The sequence below is a fragment of the Aethalodelphis obliquidens genome, unplaced genomic scaffold (assembly GCF_003676395.1).
Source record: "Aethalodelphis obliquidens isolate GAN/ISIS:26980383/991018 unplaced genomic scaffold, ASM367639v1 scaffold42, whole genome shotgun sequence".
In the NCBI taxonomy this organism is placed as follows: Eukaryota; Metazoa; Chordata; class Mammalia; order Artiodactyla; family Delphinidae; genus Aethalodelphis; species Aethalodelphis obliquidens.
The window spans coordinates 9051651-9079114 of record NW_020837986.1 but is presented as its reverse complement, the minus strand read 5'-3'; the positions used below and the strand labels follow the sequence as shown (position 1 = coordinate 9079114).

At 38.1% G+C, this 27464-nt stretch overlaps 1 protein-coding gene across 3 annotated transcripts in view; it reads right to left on the bottom strand.

The window, feature by feature from the left end:
* SAMHD1 (SAM and HD domain containing deoxynucleoside triphosphate triphosphohydrolase 1) overlaps window positions 1-27464 on the bottom strand; it is a 62825-nt gene that overhangs the window by 25231 nt on the left and 10130 nt on the right. For 2 of the 3 annotated variants that reach the window (XM_027078360.1, XM_027078362.1), the window contains exons 4-10: window positions 17891-18051; window positions 10074-10189; window positions 8014-8084; window positions 3694-3852; window positions 2261-2361; window positions 1982-2090; window positions 1173-1264 (exon numbers count right to left, since the gene is read on the bottom strand). In XM_027078360.1, coding sequence (XP_026934161.1) covers window positions 1173-1264; window positions 1982-2090; window positions 2261-2361; window positions 3694-3852; window positions 8014-8084; window positions 10074-10189; window positions 17891-18051 — 809 coding nt within the window. The remainder of the gene's footprint in view (window positions 1-1172; window positions 1265-1981; window positions 2091-2260; window positions 2362-3693; window positions 3853-8013; window positions 8085-10073; window positions 10190-17890; window positions 18052-27464) is intronic. The other variant, XM_027078361.1, reaches the window with a different exon arrangement.

Genomic DNA, 27464 nt, shown 5'->3' with positions numbered 1-27464 from the left:
GGGGTAGTGGATTAAGAGGTATAAACTATTAGGTATAAAATAAGCTACAAGGATATATTGTACAATGAGGAATACAGCTAATATTTTATAATAGCTATAAATGGAATACAACCTTTAAAAGTTGTGAATCACTATATTGTACACCTGCAACTTATAATTTTTAAAAAAGCAAAAAAAAAAAAAGACAACTGCTTCTCAATCATGCTAAATAAATCCATGGTGATTTGTGAACTACTACATTTACTGTGTTCCAGGCATTATAACAGAGCTTTAAATACATCATCTTATTTAATCTTTCCAACTATAAGATAGATGTAATCAGCCTCAATTTTACAGATGTAGAAATTAAGGAATTTTCATTTAATCAAGTTAGGAAAAAGTGGTACCAGGCTTTGTACCTACATCTCTCTGATTCTCCACATTAAAAACAAACAAAACAACAAAATCTCTTACCAAAGTGACAACCATACAAATAGGAGAAAGAATTCTAACCAGTGTGCTCATGAGAAGAGATGAGGAAAAGAGTAGAAAAGAAGGTAAATTTTCTCAACACAAATGTTAAATATGAACATGAAAGGCTTAAAATAAATCAATTTAAAACTATTTTAGAGACATGGAATTAACTTGACTCACACCCAACTTTTGGTAATTCCTCATGGGGTCTTTGAGTCACACAGAGACCTGGCTGTACTTTTCTGCTTTGGTTCTGACTGGATCAGGGAGAAGAGGTGAAATTCCTGTAGGTTTTACTATTTGCTACTAATTTTGATAATTGACAGGGTAAGGAGCGACATTAATCTTAATCTTTAAAATTCATTTTTGTCATTAATTTCAGAATATCAATTATCCACGTCCCACCTCTCACCTCCATGACTAATATCTGGTACCTAAGCGACTACCTGTGCGGAGGTCTAAGCCATCCCAGCGTGGCCTCCTTCCTGCCTAGCCTAAACCCCATCTTCTGCTTGAATCTATCCTCTTTACCCACTTTCCTCCTCACCTCTAATGAAGTTCACTTTCTGCTAGTTTTTATTTGTTTAAGCGAACCATTTTAGGTTTGTTCACTTAAAATTCACTTGAATTTACCTAGAAATCTCAACTTGACCCAAGTATGATACTCTAGCAAAGCATCATGGAAAATTTTATAGGGAAATAACAATCGAATTTCTTACATTGTATCAATGATGTTGCCAACTTTGTGTTGATAAGCTCTGCGATGCAAAGAGTTGCGTGTGTGGAACATGTCATACAGGTTTCCAACCTCCTGCAGAAGAATGTGGAACAATGTAGGATCAGATTAGGGATCTTCCCGGACCGGGGCACGAACCCGTGTCCCCTGCATCGGCAGGCGGACTCTCAACCACTGCGCCACCAAGGAAGCCCTACTGAGTGTTTTAACTCAGTGACACATTCTGTTTTAGGCATCTTAAATATAGTCTTTAAATTTCCCAATACCTCTAGAAATTAGGTATTATTATTCTTATAGTCTTCATTCTCAAGAGAAAGACCTTCTATAGTATAATACTGTAATGTTCTTTAGTTACATGATTCTAACCTAGCATGGGACCTAATGATTTTAGGATTTTAACTACCATGAAACACGTAATATAGTGATTAAGGATAATACTCAAGCCAAACTTCCTGGATTGAAATTCCAATTCTGCCATTAATTGTATGTCTTCTCTGTGCTTCAATCTGCTCATCTGTTAAATGGGATAATAACAGTATCTATTCCATAGGGTGGAGGAGGATTGAGTTAATCCCTCTAAAGCACAACATTCAATAAATGTCTATCATAATTTTATTATTATTTAACAATGCAGTAAAAGTGAAAAGAGCCTTAAGATACTTCCAAATGCTAAGCATGAAGTAAAGAGATTGACAATTTACCAGGTAGTGATTTTTCCAAATTAGTTAAAGGTTATTTCTAGATTTCACACTAGGAACTATACCTTCCTCGTTGTTCTCTGACATAGCTTACCTTTTCTCTAGTACAAATGTGCTTCCTATCATCTACCTCACAGACACGGGCAAACTTAATAAAGCGCTTGTAATCAAAATTATTTTGGATTCCAAGATGATGGCAGTCCCTAGAAAGATTCCAAAGCAGAGAAATTAAATATTTCAACAAAGGAAACGGTACCTTAAATATCAACACTAAATTTATACAAGAATTTTGTTTGTTTATTTAAATAAAAATTGTATATATTTAAAGTATATAAGGATTTTAAACAACTTTTCTGAAGTGTTCAGTGCATACCTGGCAAAATAATCCCATTTGTCCACATCAATGCCATTTCTTTTATTGGCCACTATCTCATAAAGGAAGCTTTTTTCTTTAGGACGCCCTTTATATAGCCACTGGAAGACAAGAAAACCCACTGAAAGTTTTAGGATAGGAGCCAAATCTATTTGTAAGCAAAGCAAAGCAACTGTATTAATCTGAAAATTATAAACAGATATTTGAACGGGAAGGTTAGGTAAGTGAGAAGGTTCTACTCATTCCTTCTTCCATTTAATTCCTAAATTAGTAGAAAAGGGAAAAGAAATGCTAAAGTGTGATACCCTGTTAATACTAAACCTTGTGCCTTCGGAAGGATCCTAACTCTATTACACTTCCCATAACCAACAAGCTTTCTTTCTTTCTTTTTTTTTTTTTTACGCGGGCCTCTCACTGTTGTGGCCTCTCCCGTTGCGGAGCACAGGCTCCGGACGCGCAGGCTCAGCGGCCATGGCTCACGAATCTTCCCGGACCGGGGCACGAACCCGTGTCTCCTGCATCGGCAGGCGGACTCTCAACCACTGCGCCACCAGGGAAGCCCCAACAAGCTTTCTTGTTTAAAAATTAAAAAAAAATATAAGATCTAATTATGAACTAGTAAGAATGTTCCTTATATTCTAATGCTTAAATTCAGGCATGAAAATTGTATTGTCTTTCAAAGTAGCCACACATCTAGTCTAAATGATATGCACCATTCAAAGAATTTTTGGAACTCTGTATTTTGTTTGTTTGGGTTTTTTTGGCGGCGCAGTTTGGCCCGTGGGATCCTAGTTCCCCAACTAGGGACAGAACCCGGGCCCTCAGCAGTGAAAGCATCACAGTCCTAACCAGTGGACTGCCAGGGAATTCCCAGGAGCTCTGTTTTTTGGAAACAGGATATTTGCTATAAAATCCACCTCTTTATCTTATGCCTTACAAGTAGCTTTGTATATTTTAAGGAAAAAAACTTTAAAAACCACAAAGGGAAATTCTTTTTTCTAAGTAAAATAAAAAAGATCAAAAAGGAAACAAAACATATTTCCCTCTAAACTAATTCAACTTTTTTCTAGGTCTTCACATATCTAAATATTTCAAATATGTTAATTTTAATGAATAAACAAGACATACTTCTACATTTTCCAAACTAAGTTACTTTAGGCTTCTATATAAAATACTGCATACATATTCATTAAAAATATTTATATATGTATTTTAATTTGGGGGATAACTTCTGAAGAACTCAGTTAAGAGCTGGAAGAACTATATAAGTCTTTTATTTTTTGCATTAAACAGTAGAAATGTATCACATATTTTATCATTTAGTCTCTCTAAAATAGCCAAATGTCACCTCTTCAAATAGATCTGAAGGAATCAAGCAGAGAGGCTAGATGAAAGGAACCAGTCAGTTCAAATTAAGTTGTACACAAACTTACCTTTGAAGAATCTTTGATGGGTGACTCAGGTGGTCCTGTAATTTGTTCCTTGATAAACCAAATATCTTCTTCAGGGATGAGACCATACTGTTCCATGACATCTCTGAGTCCGTTAGAATTAACTAGGTGCTCAAACATCATAACCGAGCCCTGTTCATGCTGGGAAAAGTCAGCACAGTATGGTCTGTTGTAGACTCTAGTCCATCAGAGACCCCTCATTATTTAAATTACTCTTGGCTCCAGGTAATTCAGAGGTAAGGTTCTAATGCATGTTAATTATCAAGTTTTCAACTATAATCTTACAGATATTTTTAAAAATCTGTCAAATTTGTCTATATTGGGACTCCCCTGGTAGTCCAGTGGTTAAGAATCCTCCTTCCAATGCAGGGGATGCAGGTTCTATCCATGGTCAGGGATCTAAGATCCCACATGCTGTGGGGCAACTAAGCCCGCGAGCTCTAGAGCCTGTGTGCCACAACTGGAGAGCCCGCGAGCTGCAATGAAGAGCCCATGTGCTGCAAGGAAAGATCCCACATGCTGCAACGAAGACCCAATGCAGCCAAATAAATAAATAAATATCAGATGGGACTGGAAAAAAAAAACTCTATATTTTACCAGTCTATAAACCTTTACAAACTAGGTTCATCATTATTACATAAATGTTTAATGAGATATAATCATTTATAATACATAAGTATTGTACACTACAACTGAATATTACCAGATCATAAAGATAGAATAGGTTTTTTTTTTTTTCTGAGATGTACCACTTGCAGAATCTTAGTTCCCAGACCAGGGATTGAACCCAGGCCCCAGCAGTGAAAGAGCTGAGTCCTAACCACTGGACCGCCAGGGAATTCCCAATAGAATACCATTTTAATGAATACCACTATAAAATTTAGTTGTATTGTTTCATCAGCTTTGGAATTTGTGAAGATGCAAGTTCTATTAGCATTTCCATCTACTGATAAAAAGGGGTAATTCCAGGGCTTCCCTGGTGGTGCAGTGGTTGAGAATCTGCCTGCCAATACAGGGGACACAGGTTCGAGCCCTGGTCTGGGGAGATCCCACATGCGGTGGAGCAACTAGGCCCGTGAGCCACAACTACTGAGCCTGGGCGTCTGGAGCCTGTGCTCCGCAACAAGAGAGGCCACGACAGTGAGAGGTCCGCGCACCGCGATGAAGAGTAGCCCCCGCTCGCTGCAACTACAGAAAGCCCTCGCACAGAAACAAAGACCCAACACACCCCAAAATAAATAAAATATAAATTTAATTTTAAAAAAAGGGGGGGGTAATTCCAAACTTGCCAGTAAAAACAAAAATGTCTCAGAGCCCTGAAGTCAAGATCTGGACTGGAATCTCAAATTAGACTCATTTTACTCATCTGTCTCTGCTTGCTCATTTATAATCGTTATAAAGATCAAATGGCCCACTGGAGGGAGACATCACAGGTCTTAGCAAAAACAAACTCAAGAAACATGAAGACAAAACCCTGAATAGTCCTATATCTATTTTTTAACTGAATCAAGATATATATCAATTACATAGAGGAAAAACAGTAAGTTTATGAAATTTGGCAGCCATGGCCTTAATCAGGTGATTGAAGTTAATATTACCAGTAATGGCTTAAAAAGACCTTATGTGCCTCTAATGGGATACACTAAGAAGGTCACACGTGGCATTCTGCCAAAAACAGATAGTCTGACAGTATGAGGAAACCGAAAACTGAAACTCAAAGTAAGGGGCAATCCACAAAATAATCTACCTGTATACTTCAAAAAATGACAAGGTCATGAGAGATAAAGACGGAAGAATTGTTGCAGATCAAAAGAAACTAAAGAGAAATGGCAACTAAGGGTAATGTATGATGGATCAGGACCAAAAATGGTTTTCTTTCCCCTTTTCTATATGGACAGTTGTTGAAATTTGATAGAAAGTCTGTAAATTAGATAATAGTACTGTATCAATAATAATTTCCTGATTTTAATAAATGTACTGAGGTTATGTAAGAGAATGTTCTTATTTTTAGGAAATACCTACTGAAGCTTTAGGAATAAACGGGCATGCCTACAACACACTTTCAAATGGTTCAGAAAAAAACTTATACATACAGAAAAATTCAAGTTCCACAAAGATAGCACAGACAATAATAACTAAAATTATAAGCAACTTAGAAGTAAATATAATAAAAGATGTATAAAACCTTTATGGAGAAAATTACAACATTTATAATAGACGAGCAAAAGGCCAAAGATACCTAATAAAAGAAACAGCTGTCCTACCAGCTATCAAGACTTATAAAGAAGTAACAATTATGAAAAGTGTGGAATGCAACAGAATCCAGAAAGATTCATCATTACAGAATGTTAAAAAAATGTTGGGGTTGGTATCACAGAATCAGTGGGGACAGTGGTAGAGCGTTTGACTGCAGATCACTGGGGAAATTCAATAAACAATTATCCATATTAAAAAAGAAATCAGATTTCTACCACACATATGCAGAGAAATAAATTCCCATGAGGTAAGGACTTACATGTTAAAGGAAAAATATTTAAAGAAAAAGACTTGGGAATGGCTGAGTAGATCCTATTTCAATCGACCCTGTTGGAGAAAAAAACTAACTCTGGACAACTTCCTGAAGGTATTGGATTATGACCAAAAGCAGGCAGATATTAGAGGGAAATAAACACTTGGAAGAGAAAGGCAGTGGGCAATATTCCAGTTCTTTTATGGCTTTTAGCCTGAGGGAGGCCCTAAGGCTGCAGAACTGGAGAGAAACTATCCATCTTACTAGGTTGAAGAACCAGAAATACTTCATCAAAATTTAAAATTTTTGTTTCTCAAAAGCCACCTTCATTAAAGAAATGAATTGGTAAGTCAGAGACTGGGGTGGGGACAGGGACTATATTCACAATACATGTATCTGACTATATATATAATTACTCAAATTGATAACTAAAAGGCAAACATTCAAATTTTTTAAATGAGTAAATGGAAAAACTCTTCACAAAAGATGATTTATCAATGACAAAGTACAGGAAATGGTACTCAACATACCACAGAGGATGCCAAAAAAAAAAAAAAATCCTATAAGAGACCATTTCACACTCATTAGAAAGAATAACTTAAAAAACTAAATGTTGGGGAGGCTATGGAACAACAGGCACTCTCATATTGCTGGCAGAGTGTAAAATGGGAAACGTCCGGTAGTTGCTTATAAAGTTAAGTATCCATCTACCTGATGACCCAGCAATTCTACTCCTAGATGAACCTAAGACAAATGAAAACGTTTTCCATAAAAATCGTGTACAGTAACATGCATAGCATCTTTATTCATAACAGCCAAAAAACTGAAAACAACCCAAATTCTACAAAAGGAGAAAAAATAAAAAATCATAGCTTATTCATACAATGGAATACTACCTCAGCAATGAGCAGGGACCGACAACTGATGCATGACACACCAACGAATCTCAAAATCATTGTGTTGAGTGAATAAGAGCAAGACACAAAAGAGTACCTATTATAGGATTCTACTCTTATCAATTCTAAGACAGGCAAAACTAGTCTGTTTATAAAAATCAGAAGGTAATAGTGGGAGGGAGATGTAGGAACTGACTGAAAAGGGTCACAAAGGAATTTTCCAGGAAGATGAAAATATTCTATATCTCAACTTGGGTAGTGGCTACATGTATGTATACATTTGTCAAAACTCACTGAACTGTACACTGAAGATCTGTACAACATATTGTATACGAATTACCTTTAAAGAGAGAGAGAAAAAATAGTGGTTGACATGTAAGAAGTGTTCAATATGTATTAATACCTTTTTCTACTCCAAATAATAGTGTGGCCCAAAATAGGAGTTGACCTAACTTTACTTCTCAAAAATTGATTCCAAAAATACAGGTCAGTCACCTGCAAATCTGTAAGTATAAAATGAACTTAGCTGGTATTAGTTACTTCATGGTCATACAAAATGAGTCAAAGCCAGAGTCAGCCTTTTATTTTTTATTTTATACTAGTGTGATAGAGTAGAAAGAGCATTAAATTAGCAGCTAGGAAACCTGGTTTTCTAGTGCTGGCTTTATCATTTAACAACTTTGTGATTTTTGGTGCATCAATACACCTCTATGAATTTCAAGTTCCTTTATACTTATGAAACTGGAGATAATGATTTCCTCCTTAGAGATTACTGTGAGGATCAAATGAAAGCATTATATATAAACACTCTGAAAAACTGTAAAAGGAAGAATACTTTAACACAGAAGTCATTGCTTAGTCTTTATTTTATTGACTATTAAATATATGAATACATACCGTCCATTTCACATCTGGGCGAGCAAGTGGAATAAATCTTCCATCGAACATATGAGAAAATGGCCCATGACCTTAAAAACAAAAGCAGCCTTAGAACAAGAAAAATGTTTGTAAATTGGTAAAATGTAAATCTTTTTAGTTAAACTTGAATATCAATAGAAATTAATAATCTATAAATACATCACAAAAAGGAACAAACCCTTCCTTCCTATTTTCTAAAACAAGAGAACAGGAAGCAGAACAAATACAGGAAAGTAAGCTCTCCACTGAGGGGTCTCTGAGTCACCATAGTTTACATAAATCTGATAAAAGGACAGTTTTGTGTAACCAAAGGAATGTTAATGACAAAAACTTTTGGCTTCTTCAGATTATATATTGGTAGTGTTAGAACAGCCGTTTTAACACAATCCACTAGGGTTAGGAAGAAAATATTAGAACTTTATTACTCTCAACCTTTAAAAACATCTATTTTTATGTAAATTTTATAATGTATGTAATTTATTTTATAATAAATATACACATATCAGGGCTTATCTTGGGTTTTTACTGATGATATGGGCAATCAAAAGTGGAGATCACTACTTTATCTTATTCATAAGTGATCTTAACATTCCACAACATCTAGTAATATGAAACTTTGCTGAGGCACAACTCTGGATTATCAGAATTTCTGAAGGAGTTACAGTTGGCCCTCTGCATCCGCAGATTCAATCAACCTCGGACAAAAAAATATTCAGAAAAAAAAATTCCAGAAAGTTCCAAAAAGCAAAACTTGAATTTGCCAGGCTTGCTGGCAACTATTTACATATAGCTTACATTGTGCTGGTATTATAAGTAATTTAGAATTGATTTAAAGTACATGGGAGGATGTGTGTGGGTTATATGCAAATTTTATATAAGGGGCTTGAGCATCCAGGATTTTGGGGTTTTGGGGGTTTTTTTTTGTATCCGCAGGGGGTCCTGATAGATGGGAAAGGGAGCCTACCTGGACCAGCCCTGGGCCTTTTTGCATGTTGCAGTCTGTACACAAAGGCTTGTTACTATAGAGCTCAGACTCCTAGAAATTGGCAAAAGTTTCCAATGATTCCCTCTCAAAATACCAAAAATCTGTTAAATTTATGATCTAGGGCTGATACTGGTCCTACTGAAATCTCCAAGGGGACATGCTGAAGAGCGTGCCCTATGCCTTTAAGTATCTGGCTACTGAAACCTCCCTTTCCCTGCACTGAGGGCACATGCAAACTCTTTGGATCCTCCAACAGGTAGGAATAAATTACAAGGCTAGGGCTTCCCTGGTGGCACAGTGGTTGAGAGTCCGCCTGCTGATGCAGGGGACACGGGTTCGTGCCCCGGTCCGGGAGGATCCCACATGCCACGGAGCGGCTGGGCCTGTGAGCTATGGCTGCTGAGCCTGCGCATCAGGAGCCTGTGCTCCACAATGGGAGAGGCCACAACAGTGAGAGGCCCGCGTACAGCGAAAAAAAAAAAAAAAAAAAAAATTACAAGGATAGGGGAAAAATCTCCTGTGATAAAAGAGAACAGTCCTTTTTCTCTTTCTTTGACCATGGAAAAGGATGATATTCTTCTACTTGGATTTAAGTGGCCCAAGACCTCACATGGGTCAGGGAAGAAAAGAAGTTCTCTAAATCCGTTGTTAATCTGTTAGAGCAGATTATGTATTCTAGGTGTGAGAAGAATAGATTTGACAAATTATCTAAAGGAAAATGGCAATTTTATTTCAACCAAGATAAAGGAAAAATCAAATTCACATCATCCAACACACAGTAGTCAGAAAAAAATCACTATCAGAAAGTCCCTTCATATAACCTGCAACAAAGATGTTTAACATGGGAAATTCACTGAAAGCCTACAAAAAAAAAAATAGCAATGCTTTGGGCTTATGAATCATTCTAGGAAGAAGCAATGGCACATTTACATTAATGTTAACTGAAGAATTAAAACACAACTTTCATATTCTCCTAGTTAGTTGGATTTTTTAATTTCAAAGAGAGGTACCATGTGGTTTTTACATTAGAACTCTGGCTCTTTGAACTGCTTACCGAGATCATGACAAAGACCAGCGATCTGAACACAGAGCATATCTCGTTCACTTATCTGCAGCTCTGGTTGTTTTTCACTCAGTTCACGAACTAGACGTCCTGCTAGATACCCTACGCTGCAGAGCGGAAAAAACAAAACAAAAATGAAAAAATTACTCTTCTGTTTGAAAGATGAGCGACTGTTAAGATTTGTATTTGTCCTTGATAAATCCTTAAGGAGGCTGTGAATTAGACTTTGGGTGAAGGAGCCTTCCCAGCAGTTTGAGTATAAAAAGCCCTCTTTTCCCCTTTTTTGTTTCAGAGTCTACCTGATTGAACTAGCTATAGGCTCAGTCTCAGGTCATTTTGGGCTGTATTACATTTCTGATTTGTAGGGATTTGCAAGACAAAGACAGTTGTTTTTAATTCCCCAAAGAACTGCTCTGCTGCCTAAATGATTTTAAAAGATTGATTTGCCCAACTACATTTTCTTTAATTTGATTATTATTAGCTTCTGAATATTAGCCCCTAGTTTTACATTATATTGTGTGGGTTCATGTAACCTTACTGGGTTTTTTTTTTTTTTTGTATATTTAAATTAATATTTTCTGAGGGGCAGATTTACATACCCTGTCTCATTAATACCAGGCAGCGGAAGCATTCCCCAGTGAGACATAATGTCTACACACAATATAGTGAGGCAAAAGAGATATAAACATCTTATATTAAGCCCACTTAAATATACCTACTTTTATAAACTGTCATCTCGATTCAATCAACTCTTACACCTTTAACTTTAGCCTCCATTAGGACCCCATCAACAAGCTGTGGTCTTACAAGGAGTCCTAGAAACTTTCCTTTTTATTCTCTGGCTATTTTATCTATTTTTGTATAAAGGCTCTGGGGTCTCCAGGGAGGGGTTGAGCCCAGGGACACAGGCCTTTTTAAAAAACCTTTAACTTGATTAATTGGTCTAATTGTTGCCCCAAACAATTGTTCAACTGTTGATCAGGTATCTCAGTGTAATTTTCTTCCAGCCTTTTAAATATATGTGTGTGTGTGTGTGTGTGTGTGTGTGTATTAAACTGGGGTAAATAGAATGATAGAATGGACTTCTTCGGGGCCCTTAATGTTGGGGACCAATAAGATGTCCCCTTGGCCCATCCAACCTTACATAGTGTTGTATAAAAACGTTTGTTTTAATCTCATTACCATCCATTTTATTTATCCGATTTCTTAATAACCATCTAAAGATTTTTATCCTGTTGAGACAAGTCCCGTTAAAATTTCCACCTTCTTGGGAAGAAGTCTCTTAACTTTCCCCTCAGCTTTTTTTCCCTATTAACCAACCCAATTAACATTACTTAACCTAATGTTTTCATTAGCATCTGTAAGGCCCATTGAGGGTAACCCTAGAGACTACAAATAAGGCTTCCCAAACTGGTTTATTTTTGTCTCTTTTAAACTAAGGGAGTTCTGAAATTGGGTCATTTGTAGGGATGTGGATGGATCTAGAGACTGTTATACAGACTGAAGTAAGTCAGAAAGAGAAAAACAAATACCGTATGCTAACACATATATGTGGAACCTAGAAAAATGGTACAGATGAACCTGTTTGCAGGGCAGAAATTGAGACACAGATGTAGAGAACAAACTTATGGTCACCAAGGGGGGAAAGCAGCGGGGGTGTGTGTGTGTGATGAATTGGGCGATTGGGGTTGACATGTATACACTGATGTGTATAAAATTGATGACTAATAAGGACCTGCTGCATAAAAAAATAAATAAAAGTAAAAAAAAATAATTGGATAAAGTCAGTGACAAGATAAATTCAACATCTATGTTAAGTCCACAAAATCAAGAAGAGATAAAAAAACAAGAAACAAAAACCAAAATACTGAGTATAGTTCCCTGTGCTATACAGTAGGTCCTTGTTGGGTATCTATTTTATATATAGCATTGTTGAACTAGATAATATGGTCTCTATTCTTAATGGAATATGTGGTGAATTTACAACAAAAGGTAACATTTAAATCAATGGAATTAAATCCACAACTTATGACAAATAAAACTGTATCAAATCATGTTGTACACCTTAAACATATACAACGTTATATGTCAATTATATCATGATAAAGCTGGGGGAAAATAAGATATTCAAATTTTTTTAAAGTTAAGAAAAAAACTAAAAATGCTAAAAAAAAGATAAATAAATAAACTAAGGGAGTTCTTAGGTTAGCTGTTTTATATATACTACCATCTTCTAATTTGTTTTTTTATAGGTAAAAATAAAACAGCTGTTTGTTATGAGAGCGCTCTAAAAAATTTACTAATTTACCAAGTTTCTCCAATTTTAAGGATTCACTGTCTGGTCATTGATGAATAGTATCTTTTTTTTTTTTTTTTTTGCGGTATGCGGGCCTCTCACTGTTGTGGCCTCTCCCGTTGCGGAGCGCAGGCTCCGGACGCGCAGGCTCAGTGGCCATGGCTCACGGGCCTAGCCGCTCCGCGGCATGTGGGATCTTCCCGGACCGGGGCACGAACCTGTGTCCCCTGCATAGGCAGGCGGACTCTCAACCACTGCACCACCAGGGAAGTCCGATGAATAGTATCTTAATAGTGACTCAAACCAATAAAATGCAAGAGGCATCCCCACAAGAGAGTGCAAAGGATGCAGCCTTCATAAGATTTAGAAATTTCCTCCCCCAAACAGCCTAAGAGAGTAAAGTCCTTCGTTGTACAGGTGGTTGCAATGAAGGTTGAGATGACAAAGGCCCCTTATGGGCTGGGACCCCTTATGACAAATTTTCCTGAGAGTTGATACAGCCAGGCAAAAAGATTGCTCAGAATTCCAGTCTATTTGACTGGTTGCCAAATGTACACCATATGTGTACCTCCTGGGTAGCAGAGACCAAGCTCTAAGAACACAGGAGAAAAAAAAAAAAAGTCTAAGAAGATCAGGTAGAACATTTACATCTCTAAGACACAGGTAGAGAAATGCAAGTTCTCCCAGAAGGGCTTTTGTTTCTTTAAGTTCAGAATTTTGAAAAGATGTTTTATCAAGTTGGGTTTTTCTAGCTGCATATGAAAAAAAAATTAATTTTGGAATGTCAAAAGAACCCCAGTTTGGCCATTTTTAGGATGAGCTTTAATTCCCAATTAAGCAAGTACTTGCAAGTACAAATTCTGTACGTACATAATAAAAATTTCCCAGTGTCTGTCAATTGGGGTAACCCATCAGCATTTTTTAACTGAGCAAAATCTTCCCAGTGTCTTTCAAGTGAGGATAACCCACTCTGTCATTCAACTGACCACAATCTTCCTAATGTCTTTCAACTGAAGATAACCCTGTTACCTCTTTTTGAAACTAAGTTCAAGGAAAACCTACTCCTCCAGTGAGAAGTTAAATACCACCAAATAAAACTTAGGACCATAAGCGAATAACAGGAGATCCAAGATCCAGGAGACACTCATCCAAATTCATCTGGACTCACTGAGGAGACAGACGGGCACAAGAGGCCTCTGCTAGTACCAAGGCTCCAGATCCTCGTAAAGTTCAGGCAAAGGAGAAAAGTTGGCTCTGGATCCCTTCGTGGTCACTGAACTGTCAACTGAAGAAAAACACTACCTAAAAGTTCCAAGTTATGTTTTATTCAGAGATCTTACTGAGGACTCTAGCCCGGGAAACAGTCTCAGACAGCACTGAGGCATTGTTCCAAAGAGGTAAGGGAGGAACCAGGGTATATAGGAGTTTCTGGTGAAAAAAAAAAACATTTCGTCCAACATCAAAAGACTACTGCTAATGACAAAAACCAGTCACCTCAAGTTAATAATTTTTAGCATTTTCCTATGTATGGGAAGATGTAAGAGTCTGGGGTCATTGAAATTATTCCTTAGATATTCATCTGATCTATCTAGGGCCAGCATGCTGTTTTTCTCCACCCTGAATTCCCCTCTGGGTGCAGCACTGGGGGCAGCTGCAGTGGCTTGATGGCTTGACGGCGGGCAATATTTGTTGTTTACTAGAATGACAGGTAACATTTTTTTGGTCTACATTTGTGATTAGCAGTAATCTTTTTACACTTGACCACATGTTTTCCCCAGCAAAAAAGTTCACATATATACTGGCTCCTCCCTTACCTCTCTGGAGCAGTTCCTCAGAGCTATCTGAGAACTCCTGGGCTATAGTACTCAGTAAGGTCCCCAAATAAAACTTAACTCATAACTTTCACATCGTGCATTTTTCTTTCAGTTAACACTCAAGAATTTCAATATGTTTTTCAAATGTTCTAATATACCTCGAGGGCAACTTAACAGAATAGTCTGTTTCAGAACTAGGCAGAAACACACAGATTCCCAAAAGCAGGACCTCTTGACTCACAATCACTTATCATTAGGGAAATGCAAAATCAAATCACAGTGAGACACCACCTCATACCCATTAGGAAGGGTTTTTGGGGTTTTTTTTTGGCTGTTCCACGTAGCATGCAGATCTTAGTTCCCCAAACAGGGATTGAACCCGTCCCCGCTGCACTGGAAGCACAGAGTCTTAACCACTGGACCACCAGGGAAGTCCCTAGGATGTCTATTATAAAACAAAACAAAAACTAACAAATTTTGGCCAGGATGTGGAGAAATTGGAACCCTTGTACACTGTTGGTGGGAATGTAAAATGGTGCAGCCACTATAGAAAACAGTAGAGCAGTTTCTCAAAATATTAAAAATAGAATTACCATATGATCCAGTAATTCCACTTCTGGGTATATACCCAAAAGAAGTGAAAGCAGGGTCTTGAAGAGATATTTGCACATCCACGTTCATAGCGGTCACAATTGCCAAAGAGGTGGAAGCAACCCAAGAGTCCACAGATGAATGAAGGGATAAATGAAATGTAACATATACATACAATGGAATATTATTCAGCCTTAAAAAGTAAGGATATTCTGACACATGCTCCAATATGAGTGACTCTTGGGGAAATTATGCTAAATGAAATAAGCCAATCACAAAAAGACAAATACTCTATGAAATCACTTATATGAGATACCTAGAACAGTCAAATTCATTAGAACAGAAAGTAGAATGGTGGTTACCAGGGACTGGGGAGAAGAGGAATGGGGAATTCAATGGGTACAGAGTTTCAGTTTTGCGAGATGAAAAAGTTCCGGAACTTGGTTGCACAATAATGTGGATATATTTAACACTATTGAACTATAAACTTAAAAATGGTTAGGATGGTAAATTTTATATTCTGTGTATTTTACCACAATTTTTTTTAAAAGCAGAGCTTCTGGTATTGTAATGTTTGCAACATAGATTGTAGATAAGGTGCTCAACAAATGTTAAATACACTTTTAGCATTTCTACCTGAAAGTACTTCCTGAATGAATACAATGTCTTTCTTGCTCCCTAAACTCTGAGCTTCACAAGGATAGAAACACTTGATATCTTGTTGGTTTGGTAGGCACTAATAAGTTTTCAATAAATATTTGTTGATGAATAAACATTTGAGTAGATGCATGTGTTCTGGCTAATTAAACATGCTTCTAAACAAACAAACAAAACCAAAGTAATGCAGCAGTTTCCCCTTATTATTGGTTTCACTTTCCTCATTTCAGTTACCAGCAGTTAATCATGGTCTGAAAATATTAAATGGAAACTTCCAGAAATACACAATTCATAAGTTTTAAATTATATTTCATTCTGAGTAGCATGATGAAATATCACACTGTTCTGCTCCATCACGACTGTGTCGTGAATCATTCTTTTGTCCAGCGTGTCCCACACATTAAATCACTTAGTAGCCAACACAATCATCAGATTGACGGCCAAGGTTTCCACAGTGCTTGTGTTCAAGTGACCCTTATTTTACTTCATAATGGCCCCAAAGTGCAAGAGTAGTAAAGCTGGCAATTCAGATGTGCCAAAGACAAGTCGAGAAGTGCTTCCGGTAAGTGAGTGAAACGGTCAAAATTCTCAACTCAATAAAGATAGAACAAAATTGTACGCTGAGGTTGCTAAGATCTATCATAAGAACAAATCTTCTACCTGTGAAATAGTGAAGAAGGAAAAAGAAATTTGTGCTAGTTTTGCTGTTGCATCTCAAACTGTCAAAGTTACAGCCACGGTGTGTGATAAGTGCTTAATTAAGATGGCAAAGGCATTAAATTTGTACAATAAGATATTCTGAAAGAGAGAAACCACATGCACATAACTTTTATTGCACTGTATTGTTATAATTGTTCCATTTTATTATTAGTTGTTGTTAATCTCTTACTGTGCTTAATTTATAAATTAAACTTTATCATAGGTATGTATTTTTAAGGAAAAAACATAGTATAAATAAGGTTTGGTAGTATCTGTGGTTTCAGGCATCCACTGGGAGTCTAGGAGCATATACCCCGTGGATAAGGGGTGGACCACTTACACTGTGAGTACTTCATGAAAATCTAGATAACTGTCTGATTCTTCTGCGCCTATGTCCACCTGGCTCTACATTTTTATAATGAAAAAGAAGACCAGGGACTTCTCTGGCGGTGCAGTGGTTACCGCCTGCCAATGCAAGGGACATGGGTTCGAGCCCTGGTCCGGGAAGATCCCACATGCATGGAGCAACTAAGGCAGTGCGCCACAACTACTGAGCCTGCGCTCTAGAGCCCACGAGCCACAACTACTGAGCCCATGTGTCACAACTGCCGAAGCCCGCACACCTAGAGCCCATGTTCCGCAACAAGAGAAGGCACCGCGATGAGAAGCCCGTGCACTGCAATGAAGAGTAGCCCACACTCGCGGCAACTAGAGAAAGCCTGTGCGCATCAAAGAAGTCCAAACGCAGGCAAAAAAAAAAAAAAAAAGGCAGAGCAAGCAAAGTCTCAACTATGTTGTATGTAACAGAGGTGCCACCTTCTCTAAGCTTGTGAATGCTTTTCTGATTTACACGTTTCCTGATAGGTAAGAAAACAATGTGGTTTTTTTGTTTTTCGTTTTTTTAAATTTATTTTTGGCTGCATTAGGTCTTTGATGCTGCATGTGGGCTTCCTCTAGTTGCAGAGAGCAGGGGCTAATCTTCGTTGTGGTGCACAGGCTTCTCATTGCGGTGGCTTCTCTTGTCGAGAAGCACAGGCTCTAGGTGCACAGGCTTCAGTAGTTGTGGCACACGGGCTCAGTAGTTGTGGCACACAGGCTTAGTTGCTCTGCGGCATGTGGGATCTTCCCAGGCCAGGGCTCGAACCCGTGTCCCCTGCATTGGCAGGCAGATTCTTAACCACTGTGCCACCAGGGAAGCCCAACGATGTGGTTTTAAAGGGCAATTATGTATAAGACTAAATAGGAAATGTAGGAAAATTAAATAATCAAACTTACAAAGTTAATTATATCAGTAACCAACCCTATTAACTTTTAAATAATATTTAAACACAAATATTTCATCTAAAAGTCCTTCCAGGCACTTTCATTTTCTTTCCAGGAAGGATTTGAGGTGGCTTCTAAGAATACATAAAATAAGTAAAGTAGAGCAAAGTAAATCAAACCTTCAACTTTCTCATCAATAAAATAAGGATATTATTGGGAATTCCCTGGCAGTCCAATGGTTAGGACTCCACGCTTCCACTGCACGGGGCACGGGTTCGATCCCTGGCTGGGGAACTAAGATCCTGCATGCCACATGGCTCGGCCAAAGGAAAAAAAAGTCAAATATTGATTGTCTCAGTCAAACAAGGCTCTTAAAAAAAATAAGGCTATTATTACCATTTTATAAAACTATTTGTTTTCTAAAAGATACGATGTGACCGAGAAGGGACTTAATAACCATAAGTTCCCCACCCCAATACCCTTCTTACCCTAGACTATGCTCAAATCGATTGTGTGAAGCTCCTGGAAAAACATAGTAACCGCCTCCCAACTGCTTAATATATCGCAGGCGCTGAAATTGAGGTGTGTCGATGATTCGGATGAGAAGAGGGTGAAATTCAATGTGACCATGGATAGGATCATTAATCACCTAGAAAATTATAAATTAATGTGAATAACAATACATAACACCATCTAAAATTTTTGTCCAGTCATTCCTATCTACAGTGCAAAGTCAAAGCTATTCATTTTTAAGTAAGAATAATACTAAGGGAAATGACAAGTTATGAATATCTTTACCTTATTTAGGTATCACTACCAGACAAAGCAAGTATATTGGACCTGATGGATTCTAATAATGGATTAATGGATTCTAATAACAGAAGGGTAAAGATTTCAATCTTTCTTTTATGTATATGATTTCATTAGCCTTTAGGAAGTTAGTCTGGTATTCAAGTTAAACATACTCATTCAACACACTCATTCAGATCACATACACTATTTTACCACAGGCACTGTGTCTAATTTTTTGTAAATGTATCTACCCATCACTATAATCCTTCATAAAAAAAAAAAACCTCCTACCATGTAGTAAACAATCATAGGCAGGAAGTACTATAAAATTCTACAGCACTTAATGTCTCTAAGAAGTACTTACTTATACTTAGTAAACATACATTTCATAATTATTCATTACTCTAAGCTTAAGCAGGGGCTTTAAATATGGGTGAAGATCTTTTTTTTTTTTTTTTTTGCGGTACGCGGGCCTCTCACTGTTGTGGCCTCTCCTGTTGCGGAGCACAGGCTCCAGACGCGCAGGCTCAGCAGCCATGGCTCACGGGCCCAGCCGCTCTGCAACATGTGGGATCTTCCTGGACCGGGGCACGAACCCGTGTCCCCTGCATCGGCAGGCGGACTCTCAACCACTGCGTCACCAGGGAAGCCCTATGGGTGAAGATTTAATGCTCCTCTATGTTTCTTTAAATAAAGATAACATCTTTCTTAATTGTCCATAACTGTCTTTTAAAAAGAATGTTTCAGAATAAAAAAAGAAACATGATAAATGATCTAATCCATGATTTTCAAACTGCTTCAAATGGTTCCATGAAGTTCCTAAAAAATGTATGGAATTCTGGGAGGTGAAGGGCCTTGTCTGCCTCATTTACTGCCATATTCTCAGAACCCATCAAACAGCACAGTTCCTGGCACAGAGTAGGAACTCAGACACATTTTAAATGACTACTGTTGAAACATTATTGCAAAGTAATACAGTGTACCAAGTATATTATTATAGTTACAGTGTACCAAGTATATCTTTAATAATACACCAAGAATGATGTCAAAGTATCTCAGCAATAGAAGGATGTTGTAATTCAACCCTGTGAATGTCCTTATCAGAGAAGAAAAAGTTGCACAATTTTTAAATATATGAAAATCATATACTGGTCTATTATTTCTCCCTTATACAAGATCAATGTAACCACGAAACAAATGAGAATCTATCTTTTAAATTAATAAATTAATTTATTTATTTTTGGCTGTGTTGGGTTTTAGTTGCTACACGTGGGCTTTCTCTAGTTGTGCCAAGTGTGGGCTACTCTTCATTGCAGTACACGGGCTTCTCATTGCGGTGGCTTCTCTTGCTGTGAAGCATGGGCTCTAGGCACATGGGCTTCAGTAGTTGTGGTACGCAGGCTCAGTAGTTGTGGCTCGTGGGCTCTGGAGCGCAGTCTCAGTAGTTGTGGCGCACAGGCTTAGTTGCTCCGCAGCATGTGGGATCTTCCCAGACCAGGGCTTGAACCCGTGTTCCCTGTATTGGCAGGCAGATTCTTAACCACTGCGCCACCAGGAAAGTCCCAAGAATCTATTTTATTTTGAAAAATTATGAAAGAAAAGTCCCATAATCTACTTTTAATCCATTTAAAGATCTAAAAGACTTCACGGTCAATTTTTCAATGGTTAATAACTGTTTTTAAAAGAACTCAATGAAAATTATTTTTAACTTAGTATCATAACACACACTCTCCTTTCAGGTCAAAATGCATCATGAACAGTTTCTCATGTTTTTACAAATCTTAATAATTATCACTGTAATGGCTCTATTTCATTGATGAACCAACATTTTTAAACCATTCCCCTAACACTGGGCTTTGCGAAACTAGAAATTCTATTTAGTCAATTTCATATTCCCTTTGCAACCCTTAGTGTGTATATGTGATATTAAAGTGTTTTGATCACTTTTTTAAATTAATTTTTATTGGGGTATAGTTGATTTACAACGTTGTGTTTGTTTCTGCTGTAAAGCAAAGTGAATCAGTTATACATATACATATATCCACTCTTTTTTAGATTCTATTCCCACATAGGTCATTACAGAGTACTGAGTAGAGCTCTGATCATTGTATATAATCTGTTATTTTTGTTCCTGCAGTATTTTTTTGAGGTATAGTTGACTTAAATATTATATTAGTTTCAGGTTACAACATAGTGATTCAAAATTTTTATAGAATATACTCCACTTACAGTTTTATAATATACTGGCTATATTCCCTGTGCCATACAGTATATCCTTGTAGCTTATTTTATACATAGCAGTTTGTACCTCTCAATCCCCTACTTCTATTTTGCCCCTCCCTCTTCCCTCTCCTAATTGCTAACCCCTCATTTGTTCTCTATTATTCTTGAGTTTTTTTCTGTTTTGCTATATTCATTTGTTTCATTTTTTAGATTCCACACGTAAGTGATAACATACAGTATTTGTCTTTCTCTGACTTATTTCACTAGGAGTAATACCCTCCAAGTCCATCCATGTTGTTGCAAATAGCAAAATTTCACTCTTTATGGCTGAGTACTATTCCATTGCGTATATATATCTTCTTTATCCATTCATCTGTTGATGGACACTTAGATTGCTTCCATATCTTGGCAATTGTAAATAATGCTGCTATGAATATTGCGATACATGTATCTTTTCAAATTAGCATTTGTGTTTTCTTCAGATATATGCCTAGGAGTGGAACTGCTAGATCATATGGTAGTTCTATTTCCAGTTTTTTGAGGAATCTCCATACTGTTTTACACAGTGGGTGTACCAATTTCCATTCCTAGCAAGGGTGTACAAGGGTTCCCTTTTCTCCACACCCTTGCCAACATTTGTTATTTGTGGGCTTTTTGATGATAGCCATTATGACAGGTGTGAGATGATATCTCACTGTGGTTTTGATTTGCATTTTTCTGATAATTAGTGACGTTTAGCATCTTTTCATCTGCCTGTTGGCCATTATGTATGTCTTCTTTGGAAAAACGTCTATTCAGGTCTTCTGTCCATTTTCCTTCTACTAATTTTGGGTTCTGTTTGTTCTTCTTTATCTAGTTCCTTTAGATGTAAGGTTAGCTTATTTGAGATTTTTCTTTTTCCTGAGGTAGGTTTTTATTGCTATAAAGGTCCCTCTTAGAACTGCTTTTGCTGCATCCCTTAGATTTTGGATTGCTGTGTTTTCATTTTCACTTGTCTCCAAGTTTTTTTGATATTTTCCTTGATTTTTTTCAGTGATCCATTCGTTATTTAGTAGCATGTCTAGCCTCCACAGGTTTGTGTTTTTTGCAGTTTTTTTCTTGTAAGTTGATTTCTAGTCTCATAGCATTGTGGTCGGAAAAGACGCTTGACATGATTTCAATTTTCTTAAGTTTACTGAGACTTGTTTTGTGGCCTAGAACGTGATCTATCCTGGAGAGTGTTTCATGTGCACTTGAAAAGAATGTGTATTCTGGGACCTCCCTGGAGGCCCAGTGGTTAAGACTCTGAGCTTCTACTGCAGGGGGTGCGGGTTCAATCCCTGGCCAGGGAAATAAGATCCCACATGCCACACGGCATGGCCAAAAAAAAAAATGTGTATTCTGCTGCTTTTGGATGGAATATTCTCTATATATCTGTTACATTCATTTGGAATAATATGTCATTTAACGCCTGTGTTTCCTAATTGATTTTCTGTCTGGATGATCTGTCCATTGGTGTAAGTGGGGTGTTAAAGTTCCTTACTATTATTGTGTTACTGTCAATTTCTCCCTTTATGTCTGTCAATATTTCCTTTATGTATTTAGGTGCTCCTATGTTGGGTACATATATATTTACAGTTGTTATATAACTTCTTTTTGGAGTGATCCCTTGGTCATTATGTAGTGTCCTTCTTTGTCTCTTGTAACAGTCTTTGTTTTAAAGTTTATTTTGTCTAAGTTTTTGTTACCCCGGCTTTCTTTTGCTTTTGCTTTTGCTTTTTTAATATTTATTTGGCTGCACTGGGTCTTAGTTGCGGCACACGGGATCTTCGTCATGGCACGCAGGATCTTTAGTTGCGGCATGCAGGATCTTTTAGTTGTTACATGCGTACCCCGGCTTTCTTTCGATTTCTATTTGCATGGAATATCTTTTTCCATTCTCTCACTTTGTCTGTTTCTTTAGGTCTGAAGTGAGTCTCTTGTAGGCAGTCTATATAAGGGTCTTGTTTTTGTACCCATTCATCCACTCCATGTCTTTTGATTGGAGCATTTGGCCCATTTACATTTAAAGTAATTATTGATAGGTATGTACTTATTGCCATTTTGTTAACTGTTCGGGGGTTGTTTTTGTATTCTTTTTTGTTCCTTTCTTCTTCCTTTGTTCTCCTCCCTTGTGATTTGATAACTGTCTTTAGCGTTATGTTTGCATTCCTTTCTCTTTTTTGTGTATGTATCTGTTATAGGTTTTTAGTTTGTGCTTACCAGGTTTATATATAGCAATCTATATATATAAATGATTATTTTAAGTTGCTGATCTCTTAATTTCAAATGCCTTTTAACAACCTTACATTTTTACTCCCCTCCTGCCGTGAGTACTGTTTTTAGTGTCATATTTTACATCTTTTTGTTTTGTGTATCCCTTAACTACTTACTGCAGATATAGATGATTTTACTTTTGCCTTTTAACCTTCCTCCTAGTTTTGTACGTGGTTGATTGAATACCTTCACTGTATATTTGCCTTTACTAATGAGCTTTTTACTTTCATAATTTTCATGTTTCTAGTTGTGGCCTTTTCTTTTTTGCTTAGAGAAGTGCCTTTAGCATTTCTTGTAAAGCTGGCTGTGGTGATGAACTTATTTAGGTTTTGCTTATCTATAAAACTTGATTTCTCTATCAAATCTTACTGAGAACCTTGCCAGGTAGGTTCTTGGTTCTTGATATTCTACCACTCTCTTCTGGCCTGCAGAGTTTCTGCTAATAAGTCAGCTAATAGTCGACGGGAGTTCCTGCATACATAACTTGTTGCTTGTGCCTTGCTGCTTTTAATATTCTCTCTTAGTCTACTGCTGATTCCTTCTAGTGTATTTTTCATTTCAGTTATGGTATTCCTCATCCCTGCTTGGTTCTTCTCCATATTTTCTAACTCTTTGTTAAAAATTTCTAACATCTCACTCTGTGAATCCATTCTTCTCCTGAGTTCTTTGATCTTATTTACTATCATTACCTTCAACTCTTTATCAGCTAGATTGTCTATCTCCACTTCACTTAGTTCTTTTGAGGTTTTATTTTGTTCAAATAAAATAAACATATTTTATTTAGTTTGGAACATATTCCTCTATTGTCTTGTTTAGTTTGGAACATATTCCTCTACTGTCTCATTTTGCCTAAACTGCTGTTTTTATTTCTACGTATCTGATATGTTGGTTATGTTTCCTGACCTTGGAGAAGTGGCCTTTTGTGGGAGGCGTCCTATGTGTCCCAGCAGCGCACTCCCCTCTGGTCACTAGGGTTATATGTTCTAGGGATGCCCCCAGTGTGAGCTGCATGGGTCCTTCTGTTGTGGTGGGCTGACTACTGTGGGTGGTCTGATAGGCATGGCTGGCACCCCAATTTGCTTGGTTGCCAGGCCCTACCTTGTGTGGAGGCTGCTAGCCACTGGTTGGCAGGGCCGGGTCACAAGGTGGCTGGCTGCAGAACCCCAGGGGATCCTGGGGCTACTGCTGGCTCACTGGTGGGCAGAGCCAGGTTCTGAGATGAGTGGTTGTGAGGCTGAGGTTCCTGAATCTGGTGTTGGCCTGCTGGTGGGTGGGGCCAGTTCTTAACACTGCTGGTTGTGAGTTCCAGGGTGTCCCAAAGCTGGTGCTAGCCTGCTGGTGAGTGGGGATGAATTCCAGGGTGGCTGGCTGAGGAGTCCAAAGTACCTCAGAGCTGGTGTTGGCTTGCTGATGGGTGGGTCCAGGGGCTGGGGCGTCACAGGGCTGTTGTCAGCCTGCTGGTGGGCAGGCGCAGGGCCCAGGGTGGGTCCTAGGCTACTGCCAGCTCACTGGTGGGTGGAGCTGGTCCCGAGGTCTCTGGATGCAGGGCCCTGGGGGTCCCGAAGCTGACAGTCTGCTGATGGGTGGGCCTGGATCCCAGGGCTGCTGACGGAGGCACCCAAGGTGCCCCAGAGCTGGAGCTGGCCTACTGGTGGGCAGGGTTCAGAGGTAGGGCCCCTGGACTGCTGATGTGTTGGCTGGGTCCTGACAGGGCAGGCTGTGGGGCTGCAGTGGTCCTGGGGCCCGTGTCTGCCCTCTGGTGGGCAGGATCAGGGTCTAGGAGCTCCTAGGACTGGTGCCCACCTACTGGTGGGTAAAACTGGGTCCTGGGGCTAGTGCTGGCCCAATGGCGGGGGCACAGCTGGATTCTGGGGTCCCTGGCTGCAGGACCCAGGGGTCCCAGAGCTGGGGGTGTGGGGCTGGTTCCTGACACAGCTGGCTGTAGGGTCAGGGTTGTCCTGAAGCTTGTGTCAGCCCACTGGTGAGCGGGGCCAGATCCTTGGGTGCCTGGCTAAGGTGCCCAGGGTGTCTCAGAGCTGGTGTCTCCCAGTGTTATTTAATATAATCTACTCCTTCTATAGTCACATGGTCCACTTACTTATCACTTTTAAAGGTATATGATATTCTGTTGTGTTACTAGCCAAGCAGGATGAAACAATTCTATTGCCTTCTGTATATGCCAAGCACTGAGGATGAGGGATGAATAATTACCATTCCTGCCCCCAGGAAAAATAATAGAATCTATTTGTAGAGTAGTGGGGAAAGAGAATGGGGAAAAAGAAACAAAAGAAGGAGTGGTCAGTTCTACCCTGAAGAAAGGGGAACAGGAACCCTCAGAAAAAGATTCAGAGGTGGTGATTCTATAATTTCACACATATTAGGTAGACATTTCACTGTTTTAAAATTCTTTTTTAAAAAGACCAGGGACTTTCCTGGTCGTCCAGTGGTTAGGACTCTGCGCTTCCACTGTGGGGAGGGCACAGGTTAGATCCTTGATCAGGGAACTAGGATCCCCAAAGCCACACAGCATGGCCAAAAAAAAAAAAAAAAATCACCAATACATTTGACAAATTAGTGCCTACTATGTCAAACACTGCACTTCATCCTCACTATTATGCAATTCCTGGTTTCAGAGGCCAATTGAACTAAATTTAGCATGAAGAAAACTAAGCCAAGAATAAGAGGTTATAGTCTTCGGTTAGGCAATGGTTTCTTAGATATGACACCAAATGCATAAGAGACAAAAGCAAAAATAGATACACTGGACTATATCAAAATTTAAAACTTTTGTGCTCCAAAGAACACCATCAAGAAACTAAAAAGAGGGGACTTCCCTGGTGGGATGGTGGTTGAGAATCCGCCTGCCAATGCAGGGGACACGGGTTTGATCCCTGGTCTGGGAGGATCCCACATTCTGTGGAGCAACTAAGCTCGTGCGCCACAACTACTGAGCCTGTGCTCTAAAGCCTGTGCTCTGCAATGAAAAGCCCATGCACTACAATGAGGAGAGGCCCCTGCTCACTGAAACTAGAGAAAGCCTGCGCACAGCAACGAAGACCCAATGCAGCCAAAAATAAATAAATAAACACATTTACAAAGAAGCAATACTGATTAAAAAAACAAAACTAAACTAAACTAAAAATATAGGGAATTCCCTGGTGATCCAGGGGTTAGGACTCTACGCTTCCACTGTTGGGACCCCAGGTTCAATCCCTGGTCAGGGAACTAAGAGCCCGCAAGCCTCATGATGTGGTCTAAATAAATAAATAAAAAGACAGTAAAAAGATAATCCAGAGGATGGGAGAAAATATTTGCATATTATATATTTAATAAGGGAATTGTATCCTGAATATATAAAGAACTGTTACAATTTAAATTAGATTGTGGTGATGACTGAACAACCTTGTGAACTTTCTAAAAAACACTGACTTGTATATTTAAAATGAGTGAATAAAAGAAAATATCTGTGTGTAACTGAGTCACTTTGCTGTACAGCAGAGATTGGCACAACATTGTAAATCAACTACACTTCAATAAAAAATAAAATAAAATAAAATAAAATGAATGAATTGCAAGGTATGTGAATTATATCTCACTAAAGCTGTTTTTATTTAAAAAAAAAAAGGGTTAAAAAAGGTAACTAACACCCCATTGTAAAGCAATTATACTCCAATAAAGATTTTAAAAAAAAAAGGTAGATGCCAAATTAGGGTAGGAATTAATTCTTTGTTCAACTGTACTGCTGATGAAGCTAAGGTCAAAAAAGGTATCAATTTCATTACTAGACAGTGACTCACCGACTCAAGTACTTAGTAGCTTTAAGATCTATTTTCAATGACTATAGTTTACATATGAGGTTAAACAATTTTGTTTTTAATGAAAAATAGAAAAAATAAATAAAAGGGGGCAAATGAAACTACTGACTGCCTTGAAAATTACTTCAAAAAGATTTTTTGTTGCAAACTGTGAAAATGTGACCTCAGAGATTATCTGAGATGATCTCAACTAATGAAGAAAACTCATCTTATCTCTGCCCTGCCTGATGAGAACACCCATGCTGCTGCTATTGAGAAAGGACAAAAAAGAATGCAGGACAGCAACTGTCTCCCAATTGCAGAACAAAATATTTAGATATCATCTTTGGTAAGTGATTCTTCTATTTACTTCTTCATAAAAATGAAGTATTTTAATATTAGGTAACATTTTCAAAAAGGGCTACGATTTGATCATTCCTCAAATAACAGATTTGCTCTAAGAACAACTACTTTGTCTGTAAAAGAAGATTCTTGTAGAATTGAACCAAACACACTTATTAAATATCTTCAAACACGATTTTCAATGAAAAATAAGCAGACTAACTTGTAACAGTAAAATTGAAATTCATGTGCTCATAGGATCTGAGATAACTCAATACATAAAACACCTCTGATGAAAAGTGCAAAAGATGACTGTGTAAAAGGAGAATGAGACCCCATCCCCTCTTCCAGGTCTGAAACTAAGTTTTCTTACCCTATAGATGTCAAAAGCATAAACAGTGTGGTACATTTCCTGTCACCAACCAATCAAGAAACATTTCTTTAATTACGGTATTAGAACCATCCTGAAGAGCTTGTGAAAAATGCACATTCCTGGGTCTCTACTGTAAGTTCCCAGAATCAGAATTTCTGAGATGGGAGCTAGGCAGTTGACTGCTTGTTAAAATGATTCTTGGGACACTGAGTGTGAAAAACAGGGCTTTTGAAATGTCTGGGA